The sequence below is a fragment of the Pyrus communis genome, chromosome 15, assembly GCF_963583255.1.
Source record: "Pyrus communis chromosome 15, drPyrComm1.1, whole genome shotgun sequence".
NCBI classification, from domain to species: Eukaryota; Viridiplantae; Streptophyta; class Magnoliopsida; order Rosales; family Rosaceae; genus Pyrus; species Pyrus communis.
This window is the reverse complement of record NC_084817.1, coordinates 3,462,951-3,481,427: the sequence shown is the minus strand read 5'-3', so window position 1 is coordinate 3,481,427 and position 18,477 is coordinate 3,462,951. Positions and strand designations below refer to the sequence as shown.

General features: G+C 34.8%; 3 protein-coding genes across 3 annotated transcripts; 1 reads left to right on the top strand and 2 right to left on the bottom strand.

Annotated features, from left to right (window-relative positions):
* Positions 1–1,109: 1,109 nt before the first annotated feature.
* On the bottom strand, positions 1,110–1,720 carry LOC137718300 (large ribosomal subunit protein eL39z/eL39x). The gene is made up of 3 exons (XM_068457818.1): positions 1,641–1,720; positions 1,439–1,542; positions 1,110–1,307 (listed from the first exon to the last, which is right to left on the bottom strand). The coding sequence occupies exons 1-3, from the start codon at positions 1,641–1,643 to the stop codon at positions 1,259–1,261; spliced, it is 156 nt and encodes a 51-aa protein (XP_068313919.1). The 5' UTR covers positions 1,644–1,720; the 3' UTR covers positions 1,110–1,258.
* A 753-nt stretch (positions 1,721–2,473) lies between these two features.
* LOC137718117 (homogentisate geranylgeranyltransferase, chloroplastic-like) lies at positions 2,474–4,801 on the bottom strand. The gene is made up of 11 exons (XM_068457622.1): positions 4,475–4,801; positions 4,284–4,367; positions 4,124–4,198; positions 3,947–4,030; positions 3,737–3,826; positions 3,517–3,618; positions 3,316–3,411; positions 3,059–3,130; positions 2,845–2,940; positions 2,606–2,710; positions 2,474–2,515 (listed from the first exon to the last, which is right to left on the bottom strand). The coding sequence occupies exons 1-11, from the start codon at positions 4,799–4,801 to the stop codon at positions 2,474–2,476; spliced, it is 1,173 nt and encodes a 390-aa protein (XP_068313723.1).
* Positions 4,802–11,746: 6,945 nt separating this feature from the next.
* Positions 11,747–12,807, top strand: LOC137718555 (ethylene-responsive transcription factor ERF003-like). Its single transcript, XM_068458108.1, has 2 exons — positions 11,747–11,913; positions 12,013–12,807. Exons 1-2 carry the CDS (start codon positions 11,831–11,833, stop codon positions 12,467–12,469), a joined length of 540 nt encoding a protein of 179 aa, XP_068314209.1. The 5' UTR covers positions 11,747–11,830; the 3' UTR covers positions 12,470–12,807.
* The last annotated feature ends 5,670 nt before the right edge of the window (positions 12,808–18,477 follow it).

Sequence of the window (18,477 nt, the reverse complement as noted above, 5' to 3'; positions counted from 1 at the left end):
CGCTTAACTTCGGAGTTCCCATGAAACCCGAAGCCACTGAACTCTCAAAAGGCCTCGTGCTAAGTAGGGATAAGAATATACATTTAAGGATCACTTCCCTGGATAATGTGGGATGTCACAAACATCACACTCCAAAGCACACAAGAAAATGCCCAAGGGAGGTTTATATGCTAGGGGACAGAATTTTACATAGCACAATGAACTTAATTTACGGAGCGTAAAAATCATACAATAATGACCAGAAGGAAACTGAAATACCGTAGTGTTTTACGTTTGTAGATCATAAGTTAAGTTCACTATCTATAAATAGCGAGCTCAAAGCTCATTGTATTGTTCAGCATCAATCTCCTACTTCTAATATGGTTATTCTAATGAAAGACTTCACCATTACAAATTGATCTTTCAACGTCCCTTCTCTTACTCACTTTAAACTACAAACCCCTTGGTTATAATTCTGACCACCATCAAATGCATAATCATTTCCACTTCCGCGCCCCTCAAAATATTTTTAAAATAACTAAAAGCGATTTTAATAAAAATATTTCTAAAACTAATCCTTAACAAAATGATAATGAATCTTGAAAAAACAATTCAAGTGTTTTTGAAATTAAATGCAGGATATGATTTTGCACCCGACTTTCTAAAAGCATTGGAAAGAAAATGAATAAATTTAACTACGAAATTTCGATATTTAGGATCGGATACTTGTGGGCAACATGAATTCAAGGTATGTTAAAGCGAGAGGCGAATGATTTTCTTTTGGAGAATATTAAAATGCGATTAATCGTGAAGAAAATTTATTCTTTCTAAGATTTATAAGTTATAAAAATGATAAATAATATTTATCAATTATAATTAAAAAATCCGAATTTCCGGAAATTAAAAGGTATAAGTTTACACCCCAAATGAAAAATCAATTCAACAGCCTACCTTGAAATTAATATATATCCACTCCGATCCAACCCTAATTACCAAATTACCAATCAAGCAATTGTTGTATGTACTAAGTTCATAGAACACAAGGAAAAGGAAAACACGATTCTCCAGCAGATAGCTTTAATCAAGAATTCAAGGGGAAGCTAAAAGCACTTCTGAAATTTAAAGAGGGGAAGATAAAAGCACTTCTGAGATTTAAAGACTCTTATGAGTTCTTACAACTCCATGGATTCTCAACAAGGTCAGAACCAAAAACTAAAACCCCTAAATCAAAAGCACAAAATATGCTAAATTGCCATTGAAAATTTGGGAGCAAAGCACCTCAGAATCCGAGCTTGGTGCGGCGCCAGTGCCTGCGTTTCGCATTGTACCTGATCCACAACACGGAAAAAACCGAAAAATTATAAGCATCTGGGAACCGATCAAGAACCAAATCAAAATTAAGAGAAAATTAAGAAATAATTAAACGAAAATTGGAGTAAATGGAGAAGTATTTATGGACCTGATGGTGTTGTCGGTCCTCATACGGATCCAGTGAGGGATGGGCCTGTTCTGCCTCATCTTCTTCGCCAGCTTCTTCTTGATCATGAAGCTCTTGTGCGACGGCTGCGCATATTTACCAAAAAAAAAACCCATCAGAAACTCAATCATTTTCCATTAATGGCAGTTAGAGAGCGAGAGAGGAGATAGAGAGAAGAAGTCACCATTTTTGCGAGCTTGGAGATCCGCCGCGAAGTTTACAGCAGAGAGCAAAACAGCGAAAACCCTAACAGCGCGAAGACTGACGAAAACCGGCGCTGTTTCAGTTTTAATATAAGGGAAGGGTAAAAATGGAATTCTATAATTTGTGGCCCAAACCAAACCATCGTCTCGGTGAATGTTGGTTTCAAGGCCCAGATTACAAGGGAATTCAAGCCCAATATTCCGCAAGGTTTGTATGGGTTTAATTGGATCAACTCGGTTGTAAAACGTTCTTCGTCACAATCTTAAAGCTCATTTATAAGTGCTTTTAAAATGATTGAATGTGTTTTTGGTGAAATGATTTTTGGATTTCAAAAGCACTTGAAATACTTTTTGAAGCATCAGTTTTGTGCTTCTTGTAGTAAACACCTCGAGTGTTTTTTTTTGGGTTTAGTTACATATTTACAAATGATTAGTTTCAAAAGCACTTTCTTTAAAAATGTTTTCAATCATTTTAAAAGAAATTTCAAACAAGCCCTTATTTTACATTTGACGATACCATATTAAGAATACTCGAATTTATTAAAGAGATTCAAATGCAAAGAAAAAAATCAATAATTGACCTAATTCACACATGCATTTTGTAGCATTTGCGCATTTAATTGAGGATCAAGCCAAACACAACAAAAACTAACAAGATTCAAATGCATGGAAATGGGAGTCGGAATACAACTAGAGAATCTAGTAAACGTCGTTGTAGCAGTATTCCAAATCAATTGTTATGAGTAAATTTCTCTTTGCTAAAAGGAAAAAGAAGCAGCAGAGGAGCATGGCCGCTACCAAAAGTCTTCACCACTCAGCGTACGAAGGGAATGAGGAAGTACTCGGCATAAAACAGCTGCATTCGACAACAATATTAAGTTTAGCGTTAAACTAACAAAACCTTGTATTTAGATTACGAAAAAACGAGATCAAGAAATCACTCAACCTTCCAGATGAACATGTAAAACGAAGTGAGTGACGCTTTATTGGCTATGTCGACGGACCGAGCTCGAATCCACAGAAGGGACGCGAGTGCACCGTGCCCTATTATCTGCAAGCCAAGCCATATCAGTAAAACAGTAAATAAAAATAGGTAGGATAGGAGAGTAACGTGCATGACACAGGACGTGACGTTGAGCCGGTGCCATGTAAGTTATATATCGTAAGGTAGACATGCAGACATACAGTGAAAAGCTTGCATGGCAGGAATGAGGAAGAAGCTCCTATGGCCAAGGCAGCTCCGTATGCCATTAACAGCATATTTACGCATACCCAATATACCTGCAGAAGAAGGATATATATACTTCAGGTTTTGACTTCATTGTTTCAACTGAGAATTGCACAATATGTCGTAGAAAAAAAATAAAATAAAATAAACACAATGACGAAATTCAGTAACCTTCTCTTGCCCAAGGCTAACACTGAATGATTGAATGCCAAAATCTCTATCACCATCCACATCTGGTATATCCTTTAAAAATATGCCAAGCAAAATGTAAATTCGTAACTACATATGATTGTTCCAGTCGAAGATAGTATATCGGTTGTAAGGTTTGAATGCTCTTAATCACTTGAGCTATGATTAACCGCGTTGCTGTTTTCGTTATACATGATTAAATCTGTTACAGTAATTAGTTAAGTTGCAGCAGGTCTAACCTTGAATAGAGCAATGACGGAGGAGAAGATGCACATGAAAAACACCGCAAACGCCAGTGATCTTGTAAGCATAACTGGTCTACCGAGGACAAATTTCTGTAAATACAAACAATTAACTTCTTCAACGCTGATGGATGACAAATTAACAAGCACACGTAACCTGTTTCATTCGGATTGAGTCACCATTTTATGAATGTATACCTGGATGTGCACGTAGAAAGCAAGCTGGACAACAATAGCCCTCACGATTAGGATGCAAGTAGCTGCAAGAAATGCATGCCTCTTCCACCTAAGCAAGGGAAGCTACTCAAGACAGAGAGACATAGAAATTCAGATGTTGATTGGTTTGATGGTCACATTAATTTTAATTTATTCTTCAGAAGCCAGTAAGAGATTATATGAGCAAGCATAAGTAACTCACCTCAACGGAATAAGCAGTTCCGAGCAGAAAGCTAATCACAAGCGCAGAAAACAGCGGCGGAGACTTGAACATAAATCCCATTGCAAAACTCTTGAAAGTTAACAGAAAACAATTATTAGATGGTAAGGAAAAATTGGAAAAGCGTGTATATGCTAGGTAAACATGACAACAAGGAGTAAGACATGGTTGATTTATCTGCCAGTCAACTACCATCAGCAGAACTGTGGAAACAATTGTGATCCCAGTTCCCATGGAGAATTCACCCGAAGCAAGCGGGAGCTCGGGTTTGTTAACCTGAGCACCAAGCAAAAGAATACAAAATCAACACTATATACTAAGATTTTCACCATGTTAGAAACTCCATTATTATATGAATGAACGATATACCTTGTCTATTTCGACATCGTACAATTGATTCAATCCCACCACATAAATGTTCATTAGTATTGAGGGCACCAATGCCTGCAGAAAGATATGATCATTTGAGGAAAAAATGTAACACACACACGCACACACACACACATATATATATATATTGAAATTTTACCTTCAACAGTCCTACAAAAAATGCAGTGGACAGGTCAGTAACATTTTCTAATGGAAGAAGAGAGACCGACGATATTCCTATAACCTGAAAACAAACCAACAAGATGAATTCGTGAAGCTTGCGATTGTTCGATATCCGAGTGTGATTATATTGATAACTGAAAGGAAAATGTACATATATGTGGAACTCACAGTGCCAATTACAGTGTGAGGACGACTAAATCGACGAAAAGCATCCCATTGTTTACAAAGGCCAGCTTGAAAGCGAGTCAGAAATTCATCACCACTCTCTGGTTTTGCTGATGCGTAGCCATGTTGAAAAGAAATAGGTAGGCAATACCATTTCTTGAATCTTTTACCACGGTTTCTGCTCGCGACAGTGATCTTCTGATCACAAATTGGATTTGCATTTGTGGGAACAGATAATATCGTTGATCCGGAACAACATCGCGGGAATGGCTTCTTGTTCTTGGTTAAGTTGCATTGTGTTAGGTTCAGTACTGCCACTTGAACTGGCATTACGCAGTTACGATAATTTCAAACGAGAAAAGATCATTATATCAAATAAAAAAAGTAAAGAAAATCAACCAGGAGATTAAAACTAGTTACTGCATCTGCATGTATATGTATTTACAGCAAAAAAAAAAATAATAATAATAATAAAATATAATATAAAAAATTATTTGCGAAACGAACTCCAAATTTTGCTGAACAGATAATCTTTAGAGATTTGTCAATATTAAAAAAAATTCAAAAAATCACTACAGTTGAGAACTGGAGAGAAATGTGCTTACCGCTTGTTTGCTTATTCAACTATTTTACTTCTCTCGAAATCCCGGTAAAAGTAAATCAAGAAAAGTTTGATCATCGACTCGTGCACACTTTTGTTTATTTTTTACTTTTAAATTGAATAAAGTGACCGAGAATCAAATAAGAGCTTTAACCAGAGCCTGTGAAAATCATTTTTTATTTTTTTATCAGATAAAAGAGACGGAAACTAACCATGAGGACAAGACCATGAACGTGGAGACTTGTACTGAAGCATCTCTCTTCCTCCTCTTTGCACTTCCAATCAGATTGACAAAAAAATGATAAATGTATTCAAACAATTAATCTCCATTTTTTCGGTTCAAAATGGTAAAATTGTTTTGATGGTGGTAATCTGTGCTGACATTTGAAAGTATTAAAAACCGAGAGATTTTGCCTATTTAGCTCCTCAATAATTATTTACCGAAAAAAGAGAAATGATTATTTGACCTTCCAAATGTACTTAAAAGATTGTTTGACCTTCCAAATGCACTTACGTTGCATTTTAACGTGAGTTTTGTTTTGGGCCAAATTGTATTCCTGTCGGGCTAAATCTGCAATTTCAAAGCGCGGTCTGTGAAGCAAATAAGCCCAAACTTGAATCTGCATAATTCTAACATGGAGGCCTATAACTATCAAGCCTAAACTTTGTAACAACCAAACCCAAAGAAACGGTCACACTCACATGGAGTACAACATGGCTAAACTCAAAGACAGTTTTAGATTGGTAACGAATTTCAGACTTGTATGTCACACGGTACGTAGTAGGTTTGATTTCTGGTACTAATGAACCACACAATGGTGGCCTCGGAAGAGTAGACTACCATGGCAAAGCCACCAACTAGTCACCTTTTAAAAATGTTATTAATTCAAAAGTTATAACATGGTTAATATGTCATACATTTAGAGTATATATTGACAAAAAAAAAAACAATTATATATATAATATTTCGTGATGATCACTCTGAAAAACTTATTGGACCCACCCAAATTTCAGTTTTTGTAATAAGGGTTTAAATGAAAGGGTAGTTCATTTTAGGAATGTTAATTTTGCATAATTTGTGCGGCACATGGCTTCGAAAGGGACTGATATTTGACGGTTGAATAACCTTCCTATTCTATTGATCGAAAGTTTCTACAGAATTGAACCATATGCATGCATGGTAGCCGAGCCTCAACTCTCCTTCTACGCAACCCACACTGCACGCCAACAGCATGTGCTTGAGCTTGACTAATTTTTGTAGGCTTGCAACATTGCCTGGATCGTGTTCAGAGCCTCAAACGGAGACCCTTCCATTGAGATCTTATACTTGAATCTCCTCACCCGGTATCTTGGGTTTGAATCTCCGGTAATAATCCAATCAACAACACGGTGCTAGATTGGTTAGAAAGCTCAGTTTTTGATGCTGCAAACAGGGACACAGGCATATATGTCATTTTCGTTGCAATGTTGCATGCCAATGAGTAACGTTGTGATGAGGTTGTCGTTCAAAGTTTGAAATGAAGCAAGAAGACAGTGGGGCAAAAATCCCATGGGATGCGGGCAAAATCTGGAGCTGGACGACACACATTTATACCTATCACAATCACAAAAACCGCGTCGAAGACTTGATGCATGTTATTTGTATCCAAACCAAACCACAAAACAAAACAAAACAAAAGAAACTAGTAATGTTTCAAGTATATGTGGGGATGCAAAGCTGGTTACCAACTACCAAACCACATGACATATTTGATGTTTGGGATTCATACACGAATTAACTAATAATATAGAAGGCGGTTCTGTGACACCACATTTTTTACACAACTTTTGACATATGTTTTTTAGAGATCCACTTGGTAATGTATTTTAACAATCCAAATGCAACGAGTAATGAATCCTCGGAAGCTCCTTCTTAAAGGGTGCCCCCTTCCCTCGAATGCTACATTGGAGCGAGTTCTTCCACTGCCGAGTCTAGTTCAGGTAGCCATTCGTTCTATCTTCTAGAGCATCATTCATAGATCATCGTTGCAAAAAATTCGACAAATCCAAAACCATTAAAACATTTATTTTTAGGAGAGAAAATGTACGAACATGATTAAAAAAATTAGACAAATCCAAAACCATTAAAACATTTATTCTTAATCCAACGGTCATATAGTTTCAGATTTGGTTGATTTTGTGTAGACATAATCATTGAGGGAAGACCTAAAAAGATAGACAGTTTGGATGTTGATATACATGATTGAGTGGGCCCCACAAATACCTGTGTCAAAAGTTGTGTTAAAAAATTGGTGTCACGGATATAGAGTGTTGTCTCACATTGAAAAATTAAGCACTTGTTTGTGCATGTAAAGAATGGATTACCATTTCGATTGTCATTAGCCAATTGATTTTAATATGAAACTTCAATTTTCTTTCATGATAGTAGAGTATGTTGATCCACATATGTCAGCCTAACAACCATACGTACCCCACATCATACATTAGTGGTCATGTAAGAATGTGAAATGTCGACCTTGTGTTTAGGTTACTAATATATACGAAACCAAAAACATGTGTCTCCCACACTACAATTCGTTGTGAAATACGAAAATCAGTAATTAGATTAATTAAGTTAGTAGATGATCTTATACACATTCAATTTCACCTTGATCCAACCGCTTACCTCATTCGAAGTAAGTAACCTTTCAATAAACACTCGATCTATCTTTGGTTACGAACTTAATAATCACACTCTGACATATATACATAAAACCATGTAATAACTTATTCATATACGTATCAATCTTTTGTCTTGTCTGGAAGGAGGATTATGATTTTCCTTGATTAAATTCAATGTATTAACATTTTCTCAACCTTTATAATAATGTTCACCGGATTGAACGCTATCGTTTGTTAAAAAAAATTAATTAAAAAACTTATGTTTGCATGTGACTCGGAGAGGGTTGGTCCAAAACTGACAAATTGACAAATTTGACATGTATGGACTGGACCGTGTCATGGGCCACAAAAACCGTGGAGGGAAGGTTTCCAGTTTTTCCTTCGTCACCCATCACCCATTTTCGTGTTATACCATCGCGGGCCCCACATCACGCGCTTATTACCTGGGTCCCGCCTCTTTCCCGCGTTAATTAAAAAAAAAATAATCAAGCCAAAGGTTTAGCTGTAAACCAGGATGATTTGTGACAAAGATTTATGCTAACATGCTGTTTGTTCTTTTGTCTTTGCTCCTGTCACTTCTTCCCCTTCTTTTTCTTGCTCTTTTCACATGTCTTGTCTTCTTTCTTCTTTTCGAAATCCGATCGAGGAAATTCGTTACGGTGAAAAATCTTTAAAAGCCTATATATCGGCGAACGAAATCAAACAAATCATATGATCTTTATGCTTTTGTGTTTACTTGTGTACATGGTGTCGATTTTTGTGACCGAAATGCTATTGGAATCAGTCTCGTAGGCACGTAAAGTCTTGCTCTGTTCAATCATGTTCGTTGAATTCACATAGCAGACAAGATTCGATGTTTTTGACACTCCTCTATTGGTTAATCCATATTGTTATTGTGGATAAAGCTAATTATACTACTAAAGTAAGTTTTACCATGAGACTAAACCGATTAACACGATTTGAATGTCTAAGACCAATTCTAATGGTTGAATTAAAACTTAAATTTTAGGTTTTAAACCCTTGAAATCTCCTCCAACAATTGGGCTAAAATTTGGGCAGATTTAGCCCAAAAAATAAGTCAGGTTAACGGCTGGCATCAATGATGTTGACAGTTTTGTCTGCCACCTTATATCATCCCAACGACTATTTTGTAATATGACGGCTGTAAAGATTGGGCCGTTGGTTAATCCAATGATTTAGATTCAAACTTTTATTTTAAATATAATTTATAAATACATTAAATCCAGCTGGTAAGATCGAATATATTCATATCCAAGGATAAAAAAAGATCTAACAATCCAAACTTCAACGTCTAAAACAATTTTAAAAAATTATTGAAAGAATCACTCAAAATTGAAGTATTTTTAATGTTTTTTTATTATTTATCGAAATCTAAATATTTTCATACTAAAATGTTCATAAAAATAAATTAAGATAATATTCATAAATTTTACTTGTTGAAAAAGATATCGAAAAAAACATTTAGCCTAAATTTATTTTTTAATAATTCTAGACTAAAATTTAACCCTAAAATTTTGGAAGAGAAAAATTTCTTTTGAGTTAAAACCTAAATTTTATGGATTACAAATTTAGGGTTTTTTTTTTTTTTTTTTTTTAAGAAGGACAATTGATAGTAAATCACGGCTATTAAAATTTGCCTAACGGTAACACCAGGTAATATCCAAAAAATATGATGTATCTAGCATTACTGCGTACGATATCGCTTCCACCATCCGCGTGGAAATGCCAGAGGTCTTGACAAACACTAATTGGGATGCCACAAAATTGAAACCTGAAACTGCAAGTAAAGTGGAAAGTGGTTTCCAATAGGCATGCTCACTCCTGATGCCTCCAAAAAAGGAAACCAAAAGTCACAAATAGCTGCAGCAACTTGAGAGAGAGAGAGAGAGAGAGAGAGAGAGAGAGAGAGAGAGAGAGATAAGCATGGAAAATAATACTCCTCATAAAAATCAAGTTAAATTAATACCTTACACAAATTAATCCTATGATATTTTTGCAGAAAACCTGCAAGAAGTCTCTAAAAAGCAGTTATAGCAGCTTATGTCACAAGCCACAAGCTTTCCCCTGCATCCGAGCATGGAGAATCCAGGTTTTAGAGCAATCCAAAAAAACACCAACACATTAGGTTTGCCTGCTCCGAAAACACCACAACTTGTGATGCAAGTTTTTGTGAGTTTACTTTGTAATGTATTTTAACTATATGAATAGTTTATCTTTTAGAACATCATTGGAGATCATCCTTGTAAAATATTAGACAAATCCAAAATCATAAGATATTCATTTGTAATGAAGAAAATTAACGAATATAATTTTAAAAGAAACATTAAACCTTTAATTCAACTGTCATATGACTTCATATTTTAGTGATTTTGATAGACATAATCTTGAAAGAAATATCTAAAAAATAAACGATTCGGATCGTTAAAATAATTACAAAATGGGCTTGACCACAACTTGTGTTAAAAATTATAAAAATAAATTGTGTCATGGAACTGTTCCATATATATATATATATGACATATGTATCCCAATACCACTTATGAAGTAGCACACCATATTTTGTAGATGATTCCAACAATCTCCCCTGTTTTGCAAGCGTCATCACCGTAAGCTCTAAAAAAAATTCAACGAGGATTCAGGAGGGTACAAATCACACGACAAAAAATCAAGTTGGCTCTCCCTTACGGCAAATCGATCTTTGAATTTGCGACGAAATATATCGTTGCGCAAATTGAGATTGCTACACGTTTGATATCAATTGATTTTTGGTTGGATTTTCACACTCGAACATGCTATCAAAGCAAACTAGTCGGGTGTGCTGCGTTAGATTCTCGTATTCTAAAATCAGCTACAGGATAATTATTTTGGTTCATGAATCCTTAATCTGGGTGTCACATGCGAAGATTTGACCCAATCATATTGTGGTACCAATATTTTTACTGTTTACCCTCCAAAAACAGAGCATGCAAAGCCTATCAGTTTTGATCATTGCACATAAGTAATCAGTTCCAAGTTTTTGCAACTTTATATTGTCGAAAAGTTGTGAGACTTAGTCCACTTTCTCATTTTTTTAGTGTTGATACTATCATCTGTTTAAAAATAAAAAAAAGAATAATGCTTTGTAGACCAGATCTTTAGACGAATTTTGTAAATCATGTGATGTTTCATCAATATGAAATAGGTATGTTAATCAACAGTTAAGTAATAATTAAATTATCAACAACCACGTCATAGAGTTTACAAAACTTCGGTCAAATAATAGTGATACACTTACTATTTATTTGTACCATCATTCGTATCATTTCTCCAATAGAGTTAGAGTCCACCATTACATGTAGGTTCTTTCTTTATTAGAAAGATGTTACAAATAAACAATAAGAATAACATTTTTTATTATCAAAACATACATGAAACTCAAACTCCAAGATTCCTTAGAAAAAATAATCTTACAATAATTAATATTTTAAAGTTCACAACCATAAAAAAAAGGAGTTAGACTGTAATTATTTGCATATATGTCAAAATATATATGTGTGTGTGTATGAATTTCTTTGTCTGCTTACACCAAACTCACATGAAGAATCTGTGGGGACTATGACCTTGGATTTTCTTAGGAATAGAAGGTCCAAAAGAGCAACAGAAGTATAATCTAATCCAATTTACAATATTACAGTATTTCTGAGACCAAAAAATAATATCAAAGCCATGTGAACTGAATTGGGTCCAGTTTGAAAATTTCCCCTCAAATATTTATTCAAAAAATCATCCCAGTTTGCAGCAAAAGTTTAAAGCCAACTGTTAACTAATAATATACAAAGAATAAAAGAATAAAACTGTTATTACCACTAAAATAAGATTTTTGAAATACCAAGTTAAAAAAAAAAAACCCTAGACTCCCAATTCTCGTGGGACCCAAGTCCTTGGATAGAGAGCCTCCAAAGTCCAAACTGTCCTTATATCTGTCTGACAAACCCCAACTACAAAAACCAATCTCTCCCCTCAAACTTCACTTACCATTTCTTCTCTGATGCATTTTCACACACACTTTCTAAAAGAAACGTTTCTTTCGCACAGCAATGGCGAGACCGCAACAGCGATATCGAGGCGTCCGACAAAGGCACTGGGGCTCTTGGGTTTCCGAAATCCGCCACCCTTTATTGTAAGTCCACCCTTCAAAACATCGCAGTTTTTTACAGTCGCGTTTCGGCATTGTTACTTGGAAACTAAACGAAGCGTTTCTCTTTCTTTTCTTCTGCAGGAAGACTAGAATTTGGCTGGGAACGTTCGAAACGGCGGAGGACGCGGCGAGAGCTTACGACGAAGCGGCGAGGCTAATGTGCGGGCCTAGAGCAAGAACAAACTTCCCTTATAACCCGAATGCGTCTCAGTCCTCGGCCTCGAAACTTCTCTCGGCAACTTTGACAGCAAAACTGCACAGATGCTACATGGCTTCACTCCAGATGACCAAAACTTCACTGCAAGAGCCAAAAAAGCCGCAAACTTTAGCGTCATCGGGTGCGAAAATGCCGGATATCAAACCGGAAATTCATCAACCAGTAGCAGAGGAAAATTGGGTTGTGAGGGAAGTAAAAGTAGAGAGCAGCAGCCAGCAGTTCAAGCCACTTGAAGATGATCACATTGAGCAGATGATTGAGGAGTTGCTGCATTACGGTTCCATTGAATTATGCTCTGTTGTGCCACCACAAGCTACCTAAAGTGTGCTTCTCTACTCCGCCCGCCGGTTCGCCTGGCAGTGGTCTCGCTGGATTATTAGAAGGAACCGTGAAAATCTCGTTAATCAATTCATGCACGTTACTGATTAGAATCATTTCAAAAACTTCGACCCGATCGAGAGCCTTGATTTAGAGCCCTATATTTATTTCTCTGCCAATGCAAACTCATTCAGCAGATTTAACCCAATTTTCTCAAACTTTGCTAGAAATTGTAGTCCTCAGCTGCATTATTAGCTTAGAACCCCATTAGGACTACCAAGTAACACTTTGATGATGCTATGTGTACATTATTATTATGTATGATATTATTATTATTATTATTATTATTATTAATTTTATGCTTAATTATTCATCGTTTTTAATTGTTTCCAGTTCATCTTCTCCGCAATAAGCGCAAGTGATTTGGGTTTCTTCTGAAAGTTACAGAATTGATGTTTTTAATCAGCCACTCCTTTTACTTGAAAGTACATGGAAAATTCGAAGATCATAAAAAAGTGTATGCAGTAAATTCAACTAATTAGAATTCCCTGTACATACAAATATCACTCTCAATGTCCGCATAAAAAGTAAAAACCTCGTGCCACGGGATGAGTAAAATCATGCGTTTGTATTTAACTAGACTATTATTTCTTCTACACAGTTGTAGAGTCAGTATGGGGTCATCGGTTGAGGTAATTGGTTGTCCATATGGCCCCAACAACTTCAAAAATGCTATGTACATTTGTATGTAGATTTTATCATCTCTGTCTTTCTTTCCTCTCTTCTTGTGTGTAACTCTACTTTGCTTTTCAAATGCTCGATGAAATGCTTTAGTTGACAAGTTTTGGCAGTTTTCAACATTACTTTACAGTTTATTGTAACCATTAATGACAAGTCTCTACATATCATAGTAATTGTTGACATATATTGACATAAGTCTTCAGTAAATATTGGCAAGTGTCGACATATTAATACCAAATGCTCAACGAAATAGTCTAATAAAGTTTTTTTTTAGTTAAAATCATAACCTAAAATTCTAATTTCATCACTGCTTCTGCACATTATATCTTTCGAAGAAAATAAATAATAAAATTGCTCAATGCTGTGCTAGTGCGCTCACGGGACTGTAATCTCATCCAAAAAGGATCACATTGAGCAGGTGAAAAGTAATGCTTGAAATTAGGCACTTCCGACAACACATGGTTTTGTGGCTTCTTTATGTTAAAATTTACAAGTCAAAAAGAATTAAAATAGTGTGTTTAAAACCATAAAAATTTCGACCCTTATGAAAATTTTCAATCTTCTGATAACTGATGGGACTAAAACGGCTTTCTGGGTTTATATCATTTTTTAACTTCTGACTTATGAACCCTTGCAAAAACAACTTATGAGCAGCATTTTTGTTGGCGATTTACCCATTTTGGACACACTTTTGTCATAGCTTGCTATTTGAATCCACCAAAAAATTGGTGTATATATATATATATAAGGAGCCCTTCACAAGAAGTGAGACTTCCCTCATGCACACTGGGATGTCACCGTGAGTTTTGAACCAATGATATAACGTTATGTGGCAAAGTTAAAATGCATGACATTATACTATTTATCCGGAACGACACAATAACATTTAAAAAGTGTAGGTACGTCGTTCCCATTTAGACATTAGAGAATAAACCGGGAAGTGACTAATTTGGAAGCACAATATGTAAAGTTTTTCCAACATTTGTTTCATGAATTTGGAAATAACATAGTGACTTACTATTAACAGAAAGTTTAATTATAAATCACATATAAACGCTTGGTGTTGCCATAAAAACATAAGAAATTATGTGATAATAATTAAAGACATAGTTAGATATCTTACAAATTAGGTGATTACAACCATTGGAGAATGATCGCTATCACGCTTATGAGATCAAGTAACTATAATTCAGTAACTTTTGCTATAGCTATCTCTAGATTCTTTACCGCTGTTATTTTCAAATTCCTTTTGTAGAATGCTATCTAGGTAGGTTAGTTGAGACATAGGCATGATATGAAGAAGAGAATATTCGGTTTTTCAAGCCTTTTCATTTCAATTTCAGAGAGAATAATAATGCTCGCGTTCCATCCACAGGAGAACTTACTTGTCTCTCACCTATGATTAACGTATTTTCACCTTACGAACATTATAATCTAAATTGTTCATTCTCTTTGTCGTCATTAAAAGATCATTTATGAGAAGAATCATTCAATTTGGAGATCGTTTAGCCATTATTCGTGTCAAACTAATTGACTGTTTTTATAACAAGGAGTATCCTCATAATGAACCTTTCATTTGTTTGATGCATATGAATGACTAAACGATCTTCAAATTGAATAATTTTTCCCCTATATGATCTTTAGACAATGAAAGTGAGAATGAATTGTTCGGATTATGATGTTTGTATTGTGAAGATACTTTAAGCATAGGCAGGGGGACAAGTAACCTTGGTTTTATTTTATTTTTATTTAAATTCATACGATTTCGTACTATGTCTAACCTTAGTTACTTATATAAACCCAAACTTCTAAATAGTCAAAGTTGGATACAACAATGTGATATCTCCTTTATATTCAAGTTTGAATCTCTCTTTTTCTAATTTAAATAAATTAATTAATATAAAATATCATTGATACAAAAATAAAAAATAAACCCTTTTTTGGATAAACAAAAAACAATTCAACCTCTCCCTAAGGATTTTGAACCCCAGCCCTAATGGCATTTTTTTTTCCTATTCCTAGTCCAACCCTAATTTGAGTGTTTGTAGCTAAATACGTTCATCTTAATTATACTTATTGTCACTTAGTATTATGGTCTAGTGGTATTTCTCTTCACTTGTAAGTGAGATATCTTATGTTCAATTTTCGCCAAAGACGAATTTAAACCACATTATTGCTAGTCCATTATAAGGCTAAGCTCATCCCCCTCCTTATTAGCGTGTATAATATCAATTGTTAAAAAAAAATATATATATATATATATTATTTACTGGGATTAAAAAAATGGAACTTTAACAAAAAAACTCTTGGTACTGTTTACTTTAACGAAAAATCACATTTTTATACTAAAAAATCAATCATGGTACTATTCATTTTACTCTTTATTTTGTATTTATCATTAAAACTCAAAACTTTTAAACTCTTTTCATTATTTTTTTTTTTTTTTAATCCCGACTTTTTTGTTTAATTTGTGCAACAAAATGCATGTGTGTTGCTAGTTTTGAGTTTTTGGTGTCCCATCTCTATCAGTAAAAACTTCATGATTGTTCACCTGTTTGGGAATTGATTTTGCTCCCCACAACCATCAAAAACTAAAGTTGTTTGCTCTCATTATATTGTTTTTAACTTTTGATCAAAGTGCTTAAATAATGACCAAAGTTAGTGAGTTCACCATCATCAATTGTTTGAAACTTGAGACCTCTCCTGGGGACCATGATCAATTTTCTACCTGAACTAAAACTGCTTTCCCCATTTCCTCAAATTCCCCGTGCATCGAATACAACCATGACAATATTTTAAATCAATCATGCACTAACATATGAGAAAGTTAAAACGCATAAGAGCGCAATTAACTTAAAATACCATCACAGTGACTATCTTGTTGTGAGTTTCTCCCCATATTGACCATGTTACAAAATTACCAGTTGAACGAGAACAAATCATTTTGTTTTCTGGGAAAATTCCCATTTAGACGACAACCGCTTCTTTTACTGAAGATTGATCTGATAACCTGATTAGATATTGAAATGGACGGGTTTTGGCTCTGAACTTTTTCATCGTTTTTGCACGTTACATAGCATTTGTCCAGGTAGAAAGTAGAAAACGATGGATTAATTAAGCAGTAATTCTTCTGTTCTTTCTTCCAGAAAACCAACTGATTAGGGTTTTGGTAAAAACATGCAACGTACGGAATTTGTGTGACCGCAATGATCAAAGTTGCATTTGGAGAACAGAACAGAGGCATTCACTTGAATCTCACACCAGAAGAGAGAGAGAGCGAGAGAAAGAGAGAAAGAGAGAAAGAGAGAAAGAGAGAGAGGACTACAAGAGTCAAAGGAAAGATCTTGATCAGAAGCAAAAGCAGTCAAACAAATGATGGTGTATCCAATCATGGTGGTGTATAGAATCTCATGAAGGAATAGTTTTTGGAAGAGACAATCATATTTGGTGCTCAATCTTTTCGTGACCCAACACGAAAATTTACAAGTAATTATTTCAGTTTTCTTTCTAATTAATAGGAATTATCATTTATTTTAGCCTTTTAGGTGCTTCTTGGATCAAGTGCAAAGCATGCAAAAATATCCAAAAGGCAAATTGCTTTGTTGTAAGGGAGTAGGGAGTGAGGAAAGTCTGGAAGTGAGAGGTTTGGTGGGTGGCCTACTCTCCCTGCGAAACCAAAATACTTTGAACCTGTTTTCAAGCACATAACTCATATTGTATTAGAACACCATCACGTAGTATAATTGGTATATTCTATTACAATATATAAATTGACTATTAACCATAAAATGTAAACTCGTTATCTTTAAGTGATTGTGAACTCTTCCCTCATATTATAAAGTGTGAGTTAAATAAATTATAGTTCTGATATCATAATAATTTTCGTAAAAATGTCACAGCACCTAATCCGCACATATTGAATTTGATTATTTCTATCACATTAGCATATGAACTCGTTATCCACTCATCTCATAGTATAAAGCGTGAGTTAAACATATAACAGTTCTAATATCCCAATAATTTTCGTAAATGTGGCAACACCTAATCGACACATATTGAATTTGACTATTTCTATCACATTAGCAAGGTATATGAACTCCTTGTCCACTCATATTATAAAGAGTAAGTTAAACATATTACAATTATGATATCGCAATAATTTTTGTAAACGTTGTAGCACCTAATCGTCACATACTGAATTTGATCATTTATATGACATTAGGTATATGTCTCATCATTCTTCATTTCTTCTTGTTTCCCCATCCAATTAAATGTTCACATGACTGTACCTGTGCATGTTTAAATAAGTTGTTGACATATCCACATGGTGCTAACCGCACTTACTCTTTAAACTAATCCAATGAGACAAATATATGGCTTGATAATCTCAGCCTCAAGCACTACTAATCATCTCTGTTAATTAATTATTTTTGTCGTTTATTCACGTAATTATCTGTTGAGTAGGCGATGGGGCAGGCAAAGGTTTCAACATATTAATTCGGACATAATCTAGCAGCTTTGAGACTGCTTAAGAAGAAGGGCTGAATCTGGATACTTCACATGTGGAGGTTCGTCAACTATATATTACCTAATTTGTCAAAGTGTTACAGTGCTTGATCGAACATGTCATCCAGTTTTGTTATTGGAAGAAGGATCTGGAAAAACAAAACTGAACGTATGAAAATATTGACATAGTATGGAGATTGAGTATCTTATATCGAAGGATAGAAGTCTGACGTAATAAAGCCATGCATTGTAAGAGCAAGTCCACCCTTTAAAAAATGCGCCAGCACCCAATTCATTTAATCCACTCAGTGAACAGTGATAGACCTCAATGAACAGTGATAGGCCAAATGCATCTCCATCCCTAAAAAGATAGTGTAGTCAATTTTATTAAAATTTTATTATTTTTTATTATAAAACAATAAAATAATAATAATTTTATTTTTAATTTCTGACTTTATAAAAAAATATTAATAATTTCTGACAATTTATTTATTTTTTTATATTTTTTGGCTAAAAAATCTGAATCGTTGATTTGAAAATCTAATGGTCCTCATTATGCCACTTCAGTAGCCATTAATTTTAAATCTCAAAAAAAATTTACCGCTGGAAATCCAATGGCCTAGGACGGGCCACGTGGCCTCCCCATCAGATCAGTGAGTGCACCTCCGTATGCGGGCCTCACCTTTGATTTCTTGTCGGCGAAGCGCGCCCAATCGCGCATGCTTCCCACGCACCTGGCGCAAAAAAAATTTAAGTGGGCTTTG

Excerpts from the sequence above, each read along its gene's own strand:
- LOC137718117 (XM_068457622.1), bottom strand. The coding sequence starts at position 4,801 with ATGCCAGTTCAAGTGGCAGTACTGAACCTAACACAATGCAACTTAACC. Across the intron at positions 3,131-3,315 it reads CCGTCATTGCTCTATTCAAG|GATATACCAGATGTGGATGG; the intron begins GTTAGACCTGCT and ends ATATTTTTAAAG. Across the intron at positions 2,711-2,844 it reads TGCCATGCAAGCTTTTCACT|ATAATAGGGCACGGTGCACT; the intron begins GTATGTCTGCAT and ends CTTGGCTTGCAG.
- LOC137718555 (XM_068458108.1), top strand. The coding sequence starts at position 11,831 with ATGGCGAGACCGCAACAGCGATATCGAGGCGTCCGACAAAGGCACTGG. Across the intron at positions 11,914-12,012 it reads GAAATCCGCCACCCTTTATT|GAAGACTAGAATTTGGCTGG; the intron begins GTAAGTCCACCC and ends TTTCTTCTGCAG.
- LOC137718300 (XM_068457818.1), bottom strand. Across the intron at positions 1,308-1,438 it reads AGGACCGACAACACCATCAG|GTACAATGCGAAACGCAGGC; the intron begins GTCCATAAATAC and ends GTTGTGGATCAG.